The following is a 19403-nucleotide window of genomic DNA, read 5'->3' as shown; positions in this document are numbered from 1 at the left end:
TTTTTAAAAGCCCATGTGGAAGCTACCGCTCTAGTAGAATGAGCTGTAATCCTTTCAGGAGGCTGCTGTCCAGCAGTCTCATAAGCCAAACGGATGATGCTTTTCAGCCAAAAGGAAAGAGAAGTCGCCGTAGCCTTTTGACCCCTACGCTTTCCAGAATAGACAACAAACAAAGAAGATGTTTGACAAAAATCTTTGGTTGCCTGCAAATAAAATTTCAAAGCACGAACCACGTCCAAGATGTGCAACAGACGTTCCTTCTTACAAGAAGGATTAGGACACAGAGAAGGAACAACAATTTCTTGATTGATATTCCTGTTAGTAACAACCTTAGGTAGGAACCCAGGCTTGGTACGCAAAACCACCTTATCAGCATGGAACACAAGATAAGGAGAGTCACATTGTAATGCAGATAGTTCAGAAACTCTTCAAACTAAATTTAGACTCCATGGCGGAGCAATAGGTTTAAACACAGGCTTAATTCTAACTAAAGCCTGACAAAAAGCCCAAACGTCTGGAACATCTGCCAGACACTTGTGCAACAAAATAGACAGAGCAGATATCTGTCCCTTTAGGGAACTAGCTGACAATCCTTTCTCCAATCCCTCTTGGAGAAAAGACAAAATCCTAGGAATCCTGATTTTACTCCAGGAGAAGCCTTTGGATTCGCACCAAAAAAGATATTTACGCCATATCTTATGATAAATTTTCCTGGTAACAGGCTTTCAAGCCTGAATCAAAGTATTTATGACTGACTCAGAGAAACCCCGCTTTGATAGAATCAAGCGTTCAATCTCCACGCAGTCAGTTGCAGAGAAATTAGATTTGGATGCTTGAATGGACCTTGAATCAGAAGGTCCTGTCTCAATGGCAGAGACCATGGTGGAAGGGATGACATGTCCACCAGGTCTGCATACCAAGTCCTGCGTGGCCACGCAGGCACTATCAAAATCACCGATGCTCTCTCCTGTTTGATTCTGGCAATCAGACATGGAAGGAGAGGGAAAGGTGGAAACACATAAGCCAGGTTGAACGACCAAGGTACTGCTAGAGCATCTATCAGTACAGCCTGAGGATCCCTTGACCTTGAGCCGTAACGAGGAAGTTTGGCGATCTGACGAGACGCCATCAGATCCAACTCTGGTGTGCCCCATAGCCGAACCAGCTGAGCAACACCTCCGGATGGAGTTCCTACTCCCCCGGATGAAAAGTCTGATGACTTAGAAAATCTGCCTCCCAGTTCTCTACACCTGGGATATAGATCGCTGACAGATGGCAAGAGTGAGCCTCTGCCCATTGGATTATCCTTGAGACCTCTATCATCCCTAAGGAACTCTTTGTTCTGCCCTGATGATTGATATAAGCCACATGATGTGTCTGACTGAAACCTGATGAATCTGGCCGAAGCCAGCTGAGGCCATGCCTGGAGAGCATTGAATATCGCTCCTAATTCCAGAATATTTATCGGTAGGAGAGCCTCCTCCCGAGTCCACAAACCCTGAGCTTTCAGGGAATTCCAGACTGCACCCCAGCCCAGAAGACTGGCGTCTGTCGTCACTATAACCCATTCTGGCCTGCGGAAACACATTCCCTGGGACAGATGATCCTGTGACAACCACCAAAGAAGAGAGTCTCTGGTCTCTTGATCCAGATTTATCTGAGGAGATAAATCCACATAATCCCCATTCCACTGATTGAGCATGCATAGTTGCAGTGGTCTGAGATGCAAGCGAGCAAACTGAACTATGTCCATTGCCGCTACCATTAGTCCGATTACCTCCATACACTGAGCCACTGACGGCCGAGGAATGGAATGAAGAGCTCGGCAGGTGGACAAAATCTTTGATTTCCTGACCTCCGTCAGAAATATTTTCATGTCCACCGAGTCTATCAGAGTCCCTAGAAATGAATCTCTTGTGAGGGGGGAAAGAGAACTCTTTTTTACGTTCACTTTCCACCCGTGAGACCTTAGAAAGGCCAACACTAAGTCCGTGTGAGACTTGGCTAGTTGGAAGGACGACGCTTGAATTAGAATGTCATCTAGATAAGGCGCCACTGCTATGCCCCGTGGCCTTAGAACCGCCAGAAGGGACCCTAGCACCTTCGTGAAGATTTGCGGCGCCGTGGCCAACTGAAAGGAAGAGCCACAAACTGATAATGTTTGTCCAGAAAGGCGAACCTGAGGAACTGGTGATGATCTTTGTGGATAGGAATGTGCAGATACGCATCCTTTAAGTCCACGGTGGTCATAGATTGACCCTCCTGGATCAATGGTAAGATAGTCCGAATGGTCTCCATCTTGAAAGATGGAACTCTTAGGAATTGGTTTAGGATCTTGAGATCCAGAATTGGTCTGAAGGTTCCCTCCTTTTTGGGAACTATAAACAGATTGGAGTAGAACCCCTGCCCCTGTTCTGCTTTTGGAACTGGGCAGATCACTCCCATGTTAAAAAGATCTTCTACACAGCGTAAGAACGCCTCTCTTTTTGTCGGGTTTACAGACAATTGAGAAAGATGGAACCTCCCCCTTGGAGGGGAATCCTTTAAATCTAGAAGGTATCCCTGGGTTACAATTTCTACTGCCCAGGAATCCTGAACGTCTCTTGCCCAGGCCTGAGCAAAGAGAGAGAGTCTGCCCCCTACTAGATCCGGTCCCAGATCGGGGGCTACCCCTTCATGCTGACTTAGTAGCAGCAGCAGGCTTTTTGGCCTGTTTACCCTTGTTCCAAGCCTGATTAGGTCTCCAGGTTGGCTTGGATTGAGCAAAGTTCCCCTCTTGCTTTGCAGCAGGGGAAGAGGTAGAGGAACCACTCTTGAAGTTTCGAAAGGAACGAAAATTATTTTGTTTGGTCCTTGTCTTATTTGACTTATCCTGAGGGAGGGTATGACCTTTCCCTCCAGTAATGCACAAATTCACATAACAAACTGAGTGCCCACAAAAAATTAACCCTTTATGCAAGCTAGTAAAAACCTCTGATAACACTAGGATTACTGCTTCCCCTTCCCCTAATGGGGACACTGTCAGCCTTTCTGAGTTAACACAGTCTCTGCAGAAAATATGACTGAACATACCTCATTGCTGTATAACAAGAAACCGTTCCTCACACTGAAGTTTTCCTGTACTCCTCAGCTCATGTGGGAACAGCAGTGGACCTTAGTTACAAATGCTAAGATCATCATCCTCCAGGCAGAAATCTTCATCTATGTCCTGCCTAAGAGTAAATAATACAACACCGGTACCATTTAAAAATAACAAACACTTGATTGAAGATAAAATAAAACTAACAGTCTAACCTCTTCTCTTTACTCTTCCTGCTTTAAGCCAGCAAAGAGAATGACTGGGGGGTGGAGTTAAGATGGGGCTATATAGACAGCTCTGCTGTGGTGCTCTCTTTGCTACTTCCTGTCAGGAAGGACAATATCCCACAAGTTAGGATGAATCCGTGGACTCGGTACATCATGCAAAAGAAATATATATATATATATATATATATACACTGTATATATATATATATAAACCAAAATAAAAAATTAACCGGCAAGAGTCCTATTAGCATTAAAAAACAAAGCTTTATTTTTTAATGCTAATAGGACTCTTGCCGGTTAATTTTTGATTTTGGTTTAACTTATCCTCATATACCTGGCATTGTCCATATTTGCTTTTTTGGGCTCAATTTGTCTGCAATTGGTTGGAAACAGGTGCAATAGTGGTCAGGTGAGTTGGCTTACAGAGGGAGTGGATATCCGGTCAGAACAAACAGCACACAGAAATGGACATGGCTCATTGAAATTGCTGCAATATTGAGGAATCACATTACACTCAGGACTACCATAACGGCATCCAATCAAGGGGAGAAGCCTGGAAGTGGAGCAGCGAAGCTCTCAGGGGTCTGGTGGTTATCTGGACTTCAGGGAGCATGGTCAGCTCCGCTCTTGAACCAAGGCACATACATGGTATACCCCGCAGTTGGAAGGTAGGGCCCTGAACAGGGCAGGCTGATGTGTGAATACGTTTGCAATACTTTCTATTATTACAGCAGCAATTGTGATTAAGGCTATTACAGGCACCATAAGACTGTTTGTACTAAATAAATTGACTAAGATGTATATATTTTTCCTCCTGCCCAAACTATAGACTGACTGATTAATTGGTTGTGTTCAGAGCTGATTACTAGTACCCATCCATTTTTTGATTTATTATATATATATATATATATATATATATATATATATATATATATATATATATGTGTGTGTATAAATATAATGGTGGATCTCCTCAGTAGGGTTTTATACCTAGGCATGTCACCTAAACAGAACTTTTAATGGCTTGGGTTGACATTAGGTATTAAGAAAAATGTGAAGATGGTGTCATGATAGAATCTATGATGCCCTGGTATGTCAGGGGAGTAGCAGGGCTATATGGCTCTGAATTGAGTTAGACCTTCTCTGAGACCAAAACATTAGCATGTGCAATCAAAAGTTGAAGTCATGAAAGTAATGTGCAAGTCCCTCATTATTATTCTCTATTCTGTTCAGCATCAGTATCAAAACTTTGGCCGATGTGAATGATAACATGGACCATAGTTCCATGTATATGTTTATAATACACAAATATAAGTAGGATCTTTTTAACACCACCCTCAACATGCGCTATCAGTTTGTGTCTTTAAAACATAAATATTGCTGATGGCTAATAAAACAAAATTCAGACAAATTAAAAGTTTAATTCAGTAGTCTGAATCATGGCTAGCAGTTCCCAAAAAGCAGTATTTCATGTCACTTATCTCCCTCGGTTCGTTGGATGGATGCCAAACATTGAATTCTACAGCTGGGCAGCCCAGGCCAAATATGTAATGGACTGGCTCTCGGGTAAACAGCTTTTCCCTATTCCCTCGCTAGAGAGACAAGCAATAGAACTATGGTCACTAGCAGCAACTACCACACAATAAAGCAGCAAAAGTGGATAAAATGCTCACACAGTATCATTTAATGCAACAACCACTGTATGCGTGGAGAAAACTGTCAAAAACTAAAAGTTAATCATGAAGACACCAAAAACCTTCCAATACAGGGTAATCCATGCTTTACCCCAGGTCTCACGTCAAAAACATTTAGGGAATGGTAAGATCTAGGCATAGCAAAAAACAAGAAGGAGTGTGACCCTGCGCTGGAAAAGGACACTATTAAACCAAGGAAAAATGGAGAAACCCCTATCTCCACAACAAAACCAGTAACTGATTGGATGTTCTGTGATACATGTTAGTATTTTTACACAAAGAAGGAAAATAAATGTATTTTTTCCATAATTTGGCCTCAGTAACAGTAAAAAAAAATTTTTTTTTTAAAAACTAGTTCTGACTATTTTTTTATAATCGATATAGAAGTATGTATAAAGTATTTATTTTTATATTTATCATCTGTTATAAGGATATCAACTATTGAGAGATAATGTACAGTGACAAATTAACAATTAACTTATAGTTTTGCTTTGTTTTAATTTATATTTCAGCGTAATTGTTGTTATTATTATGTCTTCTGTGTATATGGCACTCCTACCAGTGGTTTTCAACCAATGAGCATAGCTTATACAGGTTTAAAAGTTCCTGTATCACACCTTTATGGAGCTTGACAAAGGCCCTGACCGGGCTGAAACGCGTTGCTCCTCCCACTACACGTTACCTGACGCCACATCACTTTCACAGACCGGCTTCTGTGTTTGCTTCAAATTTGAGCGGAATAACCCAGGAAAATCCGGTATTGCTTCAAAGGCTTACCCAGCTCCGCTACAGCTCGCTAAAAGGGATTCATCGCCACTGCAGAAACCAAGACATGGTGTAAGTAAAAGTGAACACCTTAATTTTGGTTTTCTGCTTCTGTTTGATTTGGATCCATTTGTCGTTCCAGCTCCACTTTGCTTCTCAAGAAATCAGCTGTGGATGCCGATTACTTTCGTTCTGGATTTCATCGTCTGGATTAGCTTCAGGGCTTATTTTGTCTCTGTCATTTTTAATTGTTTATTTTTGATGCTACACTGACATTTTTTTCTTTGTATCTAGCCTTTATCTGTTACATTGTCAAATTGTTTGTCACATTTTTTTCAGTTTTATATCAAATATCTGTTGCAATTATATCAAATCTATGTTACAATTTTAATATCATTTGCTGATCAGCTTTTTTTATTTTGAATGCGATTATTGTATTAATAAATTTTACATTGCATTATATTACTGAGGTCAAGCTTTTTAGACTTTGTGTATCTTGACCTGTATCACAGTATACCTTATCACTAGTTTTAGCTGCATTCTTTGCAGTGCCAAGGTGTTTTGAATAATCTTTTTCCAATTTTGGGATAGGTTGTTTAAAATTAACACTTTCAAGATCTAGGCATAGACACTATCTCAAAACTCCTGGGAGCAGATGGGAAAAAAATATGCACTTTCTCTCACTTACAAACACAATATGGTGTCCCACGTACACATCACTTCGCATACCTGCAAGTAAATCACTACATGCGGTCACTGGAAACCGAGGGACAGCTGCCGGGGAAAAATAATCCAATATACTCACTATGCAACTTATATGAACACGGTAACACCACAATCTCACTAACATATAAAACTCTTGGAGCAGCAGATAATGAAACTAAAATAAATTAGTGAGAAATGGTCGGGAATGCTAGGCACTGACATACCAGTTAAGCTAGTCTAGCAGAGTATACAAAAGGCAAGACGAGCCTCTCTTTGAAATAAGAGAAGCGCATACCAAACTGCTAGGTAATGCATACATCACCCCTGAACTATACAAAATCTGGAAACCAGAATAAGAGGGCAAATGCCCAAAATGCTTAATGCCGAAAGCAGACCTAATCCATATGCTATGGGATTGTCCCAAGATTCACAAATTTCGGGGTATGCTAACTCACTGGTTAAAGAATGCACAAAATACGAAGCTGACTCTTGCACCACAAATGATGGTGTTCCTTGACCTGCAGGACATTCCCAAAACAGACCTACTATTCACCCACAATGTTATCCTCCAAGCTAGGAAATTAGTATTCAAATACTGTTTGAAAGGTGATGCCCCCACCCTAACTCAACTAAAAAGGGAGATCCATCAACAAATGATATATGAGCAGGCAGATACCTTAGGGGACATCCAGGGAAGGACGACACAATTAATGAGAAAATGGGAAATGTACATAAGTACATTGAATCCAACCCAACAAACCCAAATCATCTATCCAATTAGAAATGCTGACTATATACTCTAACACACAACTGAGAGGGGAGTAGACACTTACCTTTGACACATAATACAACTAATAAATAATTAGACTCAAACTTGTGGTCTGGACAGATAGTAGATGGCACCCTGGGGCTACAGATCCTAATTCCAACTTAATGTGTAAGAAACGGTAGGGGAGCAATATATCTAGGGCCACAGAGAATATGAATTACAAATCATAAAGTAAAGTGGATAGTACCTGATCTCTGTATAGCTAGGCTTCTACTAAAATCTTCCCCCTTTTTCCATGTTCCTGTCCCTCCAGCATTTTCTTGTCCCTTGCTGTCTCATCAAACCCCAGAGTGACTGCATAATTAGCATTGGGGGGAACTAAGTACAACCAGGTATACTAATTCTCTGTGAATTTTAAATGTAAGGGCTTAATAATAAAAGATGTTAGTAATGTTGAAAAAAGACATACACAATCTGATCAGCAGAATGTGACCACATGTGAATTATTGATTCAAACCCCTTTGTGTGGTATGGTTTAATGTTTGATCGTTTTGTAAACCAAACTTGAACGTGCATATACATTGTATGTCTTAACAAAAATAAAGTATTTAAAAAAAAAAAAATGAGGATGGATAATGTATCTGAAAAGTAAAGTTGGGTAAACACATATGGTATTCCATTTGTTTCATACAGTTTCCATAAAATCAATTAAATCACTTGGCCTGGTTGGTGTCAATGTGACCCAAAACACAAGACTCATGGTATTAGGAAGTTGTGCTCCTTAAAGGGGCAATAAAGTTAAAATGAAATATTCATGATTCAGATAAAACATGTGATTTAAAACAACTTTCCAATTGCTCTTTTGCTATCCTTTGTTGAGTAGATCTAGGTAGGCTGAAAAGAGCAGGCATGTATCTTTAGCTTTGTATGGCAGCAGTGTTAGCTACTATGTATTTTAATGCTATAAACAATGTTACAAACACTGCTGCCATATGGCTAAACAATCATGCACGCTCCTGAGCTCATCTAGGATTACACTCTAACAAAGGACACCAAAAGAACTAAGCAAAATTGATTTTAGAATTAAATTGATAAATTGTTTAAAATGTCTTGTTCTATCCTATCCATTTGTTTAATTTTGACTTTACTGTCCCTTTAAGTGTTACTGAGTAATATAAAGGTGCACCACTTTTTACTGTACTTAGAGATTAAAGTTGTTCATTTCTGATGAGGAGTAATGGGCATACATCTCGAACTGGCAGTTTACCTGGTTCATAGGAAAAATGCCTGGTATGTAGAGAAGACAACATCAAGGAGTGAATTTGTACAAAACAACATAATTCTAGTGGAATAAGTAATAGTATTAGCAACATCAAGGATCGGATGCCAATCTGGAGAGAGCCACTAGCAATGTCGAAAGATGGAATAGGTGAAGCTCTAGGAACCCTCCTAAAATGTTCTGTAAAAAGTGCTGTAATGTTGGAAATCTGTAATCTTTTTAAGGGATTTTTTAGACCACTGATGTGATAATCTTTACTCTAGAATGTTGATGAAGTAGATAAGGCAGTGAAACAGTTAATATTGGTTTTAAGTATGGGCCAATCGGGTTTGTTTGTAACAGTTTTTAAGTGGAGATCTAATAGTGGTATATACCATTCTATGATTACGGCCACCTAAGCCAAAACGCGTCAGTTTGCTTGACTAATAATTTTACTGCTAACCTATCTGGTTTAAATAAATGTTGGATTTTTTTTTTCTGGTTGAACCATGGGAATTTTTGTTTGTTATTTTTGTTAAATATTATGGATTCATTACAGTAGTTTACTTAATTACTTGTCATACTAAATTGCACTATGGGCCCGATCCGATATGCAGCGTCGCCCGCAAAAGCCGGCGATGCCAAATTTTGCGCTTGTTTGGTATCCTATATACGGCGTAACATAGAAGTTACGCTCGTATATCTCTGCCTTCGCCCGTAGTTCCCCCCCCCCATAGACTGATATACAAAACCCGTGCAGTTTGGTATCCAATATACAGCGTAAGGTCTTACATGGCGAAAATGGAGAAATCTTACTCCATTTTCTCCTCGCCACAAAATGCAGGCGAAGCAAGCCTTACGCTGAGTATTGGAGCACCGTAACTCCCTAAAATGCCTGCAAAATAAAACCTAACACCTAACGCATGCGCAATGTCTATCTACCTGTCAACCGCAATCCCCCACCGCAATACCTAATAAAGTTTTTAACCCCTAAGCCGCAGCTCCCGGACCCCGCCGCCACCTATATTAAATATATTACCCCTAATCTGACACCCCTATACCGCCGCCACCTACATTATATGTATTACCCCCTAATCTGACCCCCCTACACCGCTGCAACCTATATTAAATATATTAACCCCTAATCTAATCCCCCTACACCGCCGCCACCTATATTAAATATATTAACCCCTAATCTAATCCCCCTACACCGCCGCCACCTATATTAAATATATTAACCCCTAACCTTATCCCCCTACACCGCCGCCACCTATATTAAATATATTACCCCCTAAACCTAAGTCTAACCCTAACACCCCAACTTAATTATTATTTAAATAAATCTAAATAATATTAATATCATTAACTAAATTATTCCTATTTAAAACTAAATACTTACCTATAAAATAAACCCTAAGATAGCTACAATATAATTTATAATTACATTGTAGCTATTTTAGGGTTTATATTTATTTTACAGGTAACTTTGTATTTATTTTAACTAGGTACAATAGCTATTAAATAGTTAATAACTATTTAATAGCTACCTAGTTAAAATAATTACAGAATTACCTGTAAAAGAAATCCTAACCTAAGTTACAAATACACCTAACACTACACTATCAATAAATTAAATAAACTACAATTATCTAAACTAAAATACAATTAAATAAACTAAACTATATTACAAAAAAAACAAACACTAAATTACAAAAAATAAAAAAATATTACAAGAATTTTAAGCTAAGTACACCTAATCTAAACCCCCTAATAAAATAAAAAAGCCCCCCAAAATAATAAAATTTCCCTACCCTAAACTAAATTACAAAAGTAATCAGCTCTATTACCAGCCCTTAAACTGCCCCAAAGTAATCAGCTCTTTTACCTGTAAAAAAAAGAACACCCCCCCACATTACAACCCACCACCCACACACCCCTACTCTAAAACCCACCCGATCCCCCCCTTAAAAAAACCTAAGTCTAACCCCCAAGTGGTCCTTACCTGTCCTGAAGACCGGCAGAGAAGGTCCTGTTCCAGGCGGTGAAGTCTTCTTCCAAGCGGCAACCACTTCTTCTTCCAGGAACCAGCTGGCGCGGAGCGGAGGAGTTGAAGACCGATGAACGTGGAGCTGAAGACCGTTGACTCTGGAACTGAAGACCGGCCACGCTGGAACTGAAGAACTGATTTGAATAGCCAATAGAATTACAGTAGCTCTTATTCTATTGGCTATTCAAATCAGCCAATAGAATTACAGTAGCTCTCATCCGATTGGCTGATTTGAATTTGAAGGCTCAAATAAGCCAATAGGAATTCAAGGGACGCCATTTTTAATCGCGTACCTTGAATTCCTATTCAGTGTACGGCGGAGATCGTATGAAGAGGATCCTCCACGCTCCATGGCTCTGCGGTCTTCAGTTCCAGCGTCGCCGATCTTCAGTTCCAGCGTGGCCGATCTTCAGTTCCGGAGTTGACGGTCATCAGCTCCTCCGCTCCGCGCCGGCTGGTTCCTGGAAGAAGAAGAGGTCGCCGCTTGGAAGAAGACTTCACCGCCTGGAACAGGACCTTCTCCGCCGGTCTTCAGGACAGGTAAGGACCACTTGGGGGTTAGACTTAGGTTTTTTTAAGGGGAGATCGGGTGGGTTTTAGAGTAGGGGTGTGTGGGTGGTGGGTTGTAATGTGGGGGGGGGGTTATTATTTTTTTACAGGTAAAAGAGCTAATTACTTTGGGGCAATGCCCCGCAAAAGGCACTTTTAAGAGCTGGTAATAGAGCTGATTACTTTTGTAATTTAGTTTAGGGTAAAGAAATTTTATTATTTTGGGGGGCTTTTTTATTTTATTAGGGGGCTTAGATTAGGTGTAATTAGCTTAAAATTCTTGTAATTTTTTTTATTTTTTGTAATTTAGTGTTTGTTTTTTTTGTAATATAGTTTAGTTTATTTAATTGTATTTCAGTTTAGATAATTGTAGTTTATTTAATTAATTTATTGATAGTGTAGTGTTAGGTATATTTGTAACTTAGGTTAGGATTTATTTTACAGGTAATTTTGTAATTATTTTAACTAGGTAGCTATTAAATAGTTATTAACTATTTAATAGTTATTGTACCTAGTTAAAATAAATACAAAGTTACCTGTAAAATAAATATAAACCCTAAAATAGCTACAATGTAATTATTAATTATATTGTAGCTATCTTACGGCTAGATTTGGAGTTTTGTCGGTAAGGACCCGCGTAGCTAACGCCGGCTTTTTTCTGGCCGCACCATAAAAATAACTCTGGTATTGAGAGTCCACATAAAGGCTGCGTTAGGCTCCAAAAAAGGAGCGTAGAGCATATTTAACGCAGCTTCAACTCTCAATACCAGAGTTGCTTACGCAAGCGGCCAGCCTCAAAAACGTGCTCGTGCACGATTCCCCCATAGAAAACAATGGGGCTGTTTGAGCTGAAAAAAAACCTAACACCTGCAAAAAAGCCGCATTCAGCTCCTAACGCAGCCCCATTGTTTGCAATGGGGAAACTCTTCCTACGTCTGCACCTAACACCCTAACATGTACCCCGAGTCTAAACACCCCTAACCTTACAATTATTAACCCCTAATCTGCCGCCCCCGCTATCGCTGACCCCTGCATATTATTTTTAACCCCTAATCTGCCGCTCCGTAAACCGCCGCTACTTACATTATCCCTATGTACCCCTAATCTGCTGCCCCTAACACCGCCGACCCCTATGTTATATTTATTAACCCCTAATCTGCCCCCCACAACGTCGCCTCCACCTGCCTACACTTATTAACCCCTAATCCGCCTCACTAACCCTATAATAAATAGTATTAACCCCTAATCTTCCATCCCTAACATCGCCGACACCTAACTTCAATTATTAACCCCTAATCTGCCAACCGGAGCTCACCGCTATTCTAATAAATGTATTAACCCCTAAAGCTAAGTCTAACCCTAACACTAACACCCCCCTAAGTTAAATATAATTTTAATCTAACGAAATTAATTAACTCTTATTAAATAAATTATTCCTATTTAAAGCTAAATACTTACCTGTAAAATAAATCCTAATATAGCTACAATATAAATTATAATTACATTGTAGCTATTTTAGGATTAATATTTATTTTACAGGCAACTTTGTAATTATTTTAACCAGGTACAATAGCTATTAAATAGTTAAGAACTATTTAATAGTTACCTAGTTAAAATAATTACAAAATTACCGGTAAAATAAATCCTAACCTAAGTTACAATTAAACCTAACCCTATACTATCATTAAATTAATTAAATAAAATACCTACAGTTACCTACAATTAAACCTAACACTACACTATCAATACATTAATTAAATACAATATCTACAAATAACTACAATGAAATAAACTAACTAAAGTACAAAAAATAAAAAAGAACTAAGTTACAAAAAATAAAAAAATATTTAAAAACATAAGAAAAATATTACAACAATTTTAAACTAATTACACCTACTCTAAGCCCCCTAATAAAATAACAAAGACCCCCAAAATAACAAAATGCCCTACCCTATTCTAAATTACTAAAGTTAAAAGCTCTTTTACCTTACCAGCCCTGAACAGGGCCCTTTGCGGGGCATGCCCCAAGAAGTTCAGCTCTTTTGCCTGTAAAAAAAACATACAATACCCCCCCCCAACATTACAACCCACCACCCACATACCCCTAATGTAACCCAAACCCCCTTAAATAAACCTAACACTAAGCCCCTGAAGATCTTCCTACCTTATCTTCACCATACCAGGTTCACCGATCCGTCCTGAAGAGCTCCTCCAATGTCCTGATCCAAGCCCAAGCGGGGGGCTGAAGATGTCCATGATCCGGTAGAAGTCTTCATCCAAGCGGGGCAGAAGAGGTCTTCCATCTGATTGAAGTCTTCATCCAAGCGGGGCAGAAGAGGTCTTCCATCCGATTGAAGTCTTCATCCAGGCGGCATCTTCTATCGACATCCATCTGGAGCGGAGCGGCAGCATCCTGAAGACCTCCGACACGGAACATCCATCCTGGCCGACGACTGAACGACGAATGACGGTTCCTTTAAATGACGTCATCCAAGATGGCGTCCCTCGAATTCCGATTGGCTGATAGGATTCTATCAGCCAATCGGAATTAAGGTAGGAATATTCTGATTGGCTGATGGAATCAGCCAATCAGAAAAAAGTTCAATCCGATTGGCTGATCCAATCAGCCAATCAGATTGAGCTCGCATTCTATTGGCTGATCGGAATAGCCAATAGAATGCGAGCTCAATCTGATTGGCTGATTGGATCAGCCAATCTGATTGAACTTGATTCTGATTGGCTGATTCCATCAGCCAATCAGAATATTCCTACCTTAATTCCGATTGGCTGATAGAATCCTATCAGCCAATCAGAATTCGAGGGACGCCATCTTGGATGACGTCCCTTAAAGGAACCGTCATTCTTCAGTTGGACGTCGCCGGATGAAGATGGGTCCGCGTTGGAGGTCTTCAGGATGGAGCCGGTCCTCATCGGATGAAGATAGAAGATGCCGCTTGGAAGATGATGGTTGCCGGTCCGGATCTACTCTTCTTCCCAGATAGGATGAAGACTTTGGAGCCTCTTCTGGACCTCTTCAGCCACCGGATGATGGATCGCCAGCCCCCGCTTGGGTTGGATGAAGATTTTGGAGCCAGGACGGATCGGTGATACCTGGTGAGGTGAAGACAAGGTAGGATGATCTTCAGGGGCTTAGTGTTAGGTTTATTTAAGGGGGGTTTGGGTTAGATTAGGGGTATGTGGGTGGTGGGTTGTAATGTTGGGGGGGGGGGTTATTGTATGTTTTTTTTTTACAGGAAAAAGAGCTGAACTTTTTGGGGCATGCCCCGCAAAGGGCCCTGTTCAGGGCTGGTAAGGTAAAAGAGCTTTTAACTTTAGTAATTTAGAATAGGGTAGGGCATTTTTTATTTTGGGGGTCTTTGTTATTTTATTAGGGGGCTTAGAGTAGGTGTAATTAGTTTAAAATTGTTGTAATATTTTTCTTATGTTTGTAAATATTTTTTTATTTTTTGTAACTTAGTTCTTTTTTATTTTTTGTACTTTAGTTAGTTTATTTCATTGTAGTTATTTGTAGGAATTGTATTTAATTAATTTATTGATAGTGTATTGTTAGGTTTAATTGTAGGTAATTGTAGGTATTTTATTTAATTAATTTAATGATAGTATAGTGTTAGGTTTAATTGTAACTTAGGTAAGGATTTATTTTACAGGTAATTTTGTAATTATTTTAACTAGGTAACTATTAAATAGTTCTTAATTATTTAATAGCTATTGTACCTGGTTAAAATAATTACAAAGTTGCCTGTAAAATAAATATTAATCCTAAAATAGCTACAATGTAATTATAATTTATATTGTAGATATATTAGGATTTATTTTACAGGTAAGTATTTAGCTTTAAATAGGAATAATTTATTTAATAAGAGTTAATTAATTTCATTAGATTAAAATTATATTTAACTTAGGGGGGTGTTAGTGTTAGACTTAGCATTAGGGGTTAATACATTTATTAGAATAGCGGTGAGCTCCGGTCGGCAGATTAGGGGTTAATACTATTTATTATAGGGTTAGTGAGGCGGATTAGGGGTTAATAACTTTATTATAATAGCGGTGCGGTCCGCTCGGCAGATTAGGGGTTAATAAGTGTAGGCAGGTGGAGGCGACGTTGAGGGCGGCAGATTAGGGGTTAATAAATATAATATAGGGGTCGGCGGTGTTAGGGGCAGCAGATTAGGGGTACATAGGGATAACTTAGCTGGCGGTGCTTTGCGGTCGGCAGATTAGGGGTTAAAAATAAATAAATCGAGTGGCGGCGATGTGGGGGGACCTCGGTTTAGGGGTACATAGGTAGTTTATGGGTGTTAGTGTACTTTAGAGCACAGTAGTTAAGAGCTTTATGAACCGGCGTTAGCCCAGAAAGCTCTTAACTACTGACTTTTTTCTGTGGCTGGAGTTTTGTCGTTAGATTTCTAACGCTCACTTCAGACACGACTCTAAATACCGGAGTTAGAAAGATCCCATTGAAAAGATAGGATATGCAATTTACGTAAGGGGATCTGCGGTATGGAAAAGTCGCGGCTGAAAAGTGAGCGTTAGACCCTATTTTGAGTGACTCCAAATACCGGAGTTAGCCTAAAACCAGCGTTAGGAGCCTCTAACGCTGGTTTTCACGGCTAACGCCAAACTCCAAATCTAGGCCATAGGGTTTATTTTATAGGTAAGTATTAAGTTTTAAATAGGAATAATTTAGTTAATATTAATATTATTTAGATTTATTTAAATAATAATTAAGTTAGGGGTGTTAGGGTTAGACTTAGGTTTAGGGGGTAATATATTTATTATAGGGGGCGGCGGTGTAGGGGGATCAGATTAGGGGTTAATACATTTAATATAGGTGGCGGCGGTGTAGGGGGATCAGATTAGGGGGTAATACATTTAATGTAGCTGGCGGCGGTGTAGGGGGATCAGATTAGGGGGTAATACATTTAATATAGGTGGCGGCGGTGTAGGGGGATCAGATTAGGGGTTAATATATTTAATGTAGCTGGCGGCGGTGTAGGGGGATCAGATTAGGGGGTAATACATTTAATGTAGCTGGCGGCGGGGTCCGGGAGCGGCAGTTTAGGGGTTAATATATTTATTATTAGGAGTGAGAGGGGGGATTGCGGATATAGGGGTATACGTGTCGGGATGATGTTTGGGAGGCGTGTTAGACAGTTACGGGAGATTTCATATTTAGTACGTTTTTTTAAGCGCAGGCAGTTTCTAAAGTGCCGTGTCACTGGCGACTCCAGAAATTTGTACTTACGCTTATTTCTGGACATCGCTAGTTTGTCCGACTTACGGCACTTTAGGAACTGCAGGCGGGGTATATTGGATACCCCGATGTGCGAGGTGAACCTACGGGCGGCGCATGTTCCCTCGCTTGCGCCGAAAACTACGCCGTATATCGGATCGCGCCCCATATTTTGATTTTGGACCAGCAAAAAAAATCCATAATCTCACTCAGAATATTCTGTGTAAAGCCAGTGGCGTCACTAGGGTTGGTGTCACCCGGTGCGGTAAGTCATGGTGTCACCCCCCCCCCCCCAGAAAGCAGACACACACAAAAACACAGGCAAACACACATACAAACACTCAGACACACTTAAACACATACTCAGATGCACACACAAACACTCGGAAACACACTCAGACAGACACACAAAAACACACACACAAAAACACTGAGACACACACACACAAAAGCACTGAGACACACACACACACAAAAACTCAGACACACACATACAAAATATGTAAACTGCACTGCATTAATTATAAAGCTCATGCCTAGAGCTGCTCCCTGGCTCAGCAGAGCATCAAATGAAAGATAAACAGAGCACTCTAAAATAATCACTGAAGAAAAGGTTTAGGCACGCAAACTATGAAAATTCTGCTCTCTGACTCTGTTCCAAGTCTGTCAGTGCACAGCCCTGGGCCGCATGTCACTGAGCAGTGAGCACAGATAGGCAGGCAGGTTTAGGCTAGCAGCGCAACTTTGCAAGCCCCACGGCACACCCACAACATTCATAGTGAAATTGGGCAGGGGAGGAGCAAAGTACAAACAAGCAAAAGCAGCCGGGAAAACTATTTGTTGAAATTGCAGCACTGGCTCAAGGGGCAAAAAAAATTGTGTGTCTACAACTTCCCCAGTCCCACTAATGTTCACAAATGTCAGCCTCAAATAAAATAATCTATGCATCTCAACATTGTATTTCTTTGAATTTCAATAAAATTTAAAAAAAAAAAAAAAAAAAAAAAATTTTTTTTTTTTTTTTTTGGTGTCACCCACTGGAGGGTGTCACCCGGGTGCGGCCCGCCCCCCCCGCCCCCCCCTAGTGACGCCACTGTGTAAAGCTACGCTGATAATTCAATTATTTAGGTTTTGCTCACAAAATAATCAGGCATTAATTTAGTCAATTCTAAATTGCGCAACAATTAAGTATGCCACAAGATTAATCTTTTTTCTTTTTTAAACTTACCCTTTTGTAAAGCATGTTGATCTTCTACATGTAGGTTTAACAATGTCCAGAATTAAAGCATATCGCAGTAAAGACTTTGAGGGTAGGAAATATTGATCCAAATCTTTAACATTTGTTTCAAGAAAGTCTTCTAACATTCGAACAGAGGAATCATTATCCTGAATTAGTTTTCTTTGCATCTCTCCAGCAGTCTCTAGTTTGTAAAGGAGCTCCCCTTCTGAACATTGCTTGGTAACATAAATAGGATAGCTTATCATATTTTTCTCATCTGTAACTGCCTGCACATTTCCTTCCAAACAATGTGCCGAACTGGAGAAGTTTGGTTCCAATGGAAATTCTTCAAGTATCTAATAAAAACAAAATTAGATTTTTTTTTTACTTATATCTGCTTAAACAATGTAGTTTTGACAACAGTGTAGGTAAAACAAGAGAAATCTTTGTGTGTTACCTTTTAATCTATATACATATCAAGTCTTAAACTAGAGATCTGGTCTCTGACAATGGACCAGTCACCTAATTCAATGGTTTAAAAGGTTAAAGGGACAGTCAACACAAAAATTGTCATTGTTTAAAAAGATAGATAATGCCTTTACTACCCATTCCCCAGATTTGCACAACCAACATTGTTATATTAATATGCTGTATAACCTTTAAACCTCTAAATTCCTGTCTATTTCTAACTCACTAAAGACAGCCCCATGATCAGATGCTTTTTTATTTGCTTTTCACAACAAGGGAGTGCTAGTTCATGTGAGCCATATAGATAACACTGTGCTCACGTCCGTGGGTTCTAAGAACACAGCACTAATTGGCTTAAATGCAAGTCAATAGATAATAAATAAAAAGTCATGTGATCAAGGGGCTGTCAGAAGAAGCTTAGATACAAGGTAATCCCAGAGGAAAAAAATATATAAATATAACCATGTTTTCTGTGCAAAACTGGGGAATAAGTAATAAAGGGATTATCTATCTTTTTAAACAATAAAATTTTTTAGCTGACTGTCCCTTTAAATTAGCATTTTACATAATATTGTTAACAGTATCAGATTAAAAGAATGGCTAATATAAGAGTACAATTTACATTACACTATAGTTATCAATGGTTGTATTAAATACAAAACAATACTAGATTTCATTGGGCTATTAAAAGTTTATAAATAAATATAAAATAATTAATTCTATATTTTGCTTTTCATACTGAGCAGCTATGACTGACTAAATAAATTACTGAAGGGACAGTCTAGTCAAAACTAAACTTTCATGATTCAGATAGGGCAGGGAATTTTAAACCACTTTCCAATTTACTTTTATCATCAAATTGGCTTTGTTTCTCTTTGTATTCTTTGTTGAAAGCTAAACCTAGGTAGGCTCATATGCTAATTTCTAAGCACTTGAAGGCTGCCTCTTATTTCAGTGCATTTTGATAGTGCTAGTCCATGTGTGTCATATAGATAACACCCATTGAGTTATATATGAGTCTGCACTGACTGGCTAAAATGCAAGTCTGTCAAAAGAACTGAGATAAGGGGGCAGTCTGGAGAGGCTTAGAAAAAAGGTTATCACAGAAGTAAAAAGTGTATTAATATAATTGAGTTGGTTATTCAAAACTGGTGAATGGGTAATTAAGGGATTATCTTTCTTTTTAAACAATAAAATTCTGAAATAGACTGTCCCTTTAACATATAATCTAAAACTGAAAAGTGTTTGTCATGATAGGTGTTTGTCTAAGAGAGCGATTTCTGTTCCTGCTGCAATTAGGCGTGCTGTACCTTTAATAAGGCCAAGAAGATCAATTAGGCCTTAAGTGTGGTAGTCTATTTTAGCAGCA

General features: G+C 39.3%; 1 protein-coding gene across 2 annotated transcripts in view; it reads right to left on the bottom strand.

Moving 5' to 3' along the window:
• Positions 1 to 19403, bottom strand: part of TRDMT1 (tRNA aspartic acid methyltransferase 1) — a 425365-nt gene that overhangs the window by 55491 nt on the left and 350471 nt on the right. For both annotated transcript variants that reach the window (XM_053713982.1, XM_053713981.1), the window contains one exon: positions 17576 to 17922. In XM_053713982.1, coding sequence (XP_053569957.1) covers positions 17576 to 17922 — 347 coding nt within the window. The remainder of the gene's footprint in view (positions 1 to 17575; positions 17923 to 19403) is intronic.

This window comes from Bombina bombina, chromosome 5 (genome assembly GCF_027579735.1).
Source record: "Bombina bombina isolate aBomBom1 chromosome 5, aBomBom1.pri, whole genome shotgun sequence".
NCBI classification, from domain to species: Eukaryota; Metazoa; Chordata; class Amphibia; order Anura; family Bombinatoridae; genus Bombina; species Bombina bombina.
This window is presented reverse-complemented; position numbering and strand designations above follow the sequence as displayed.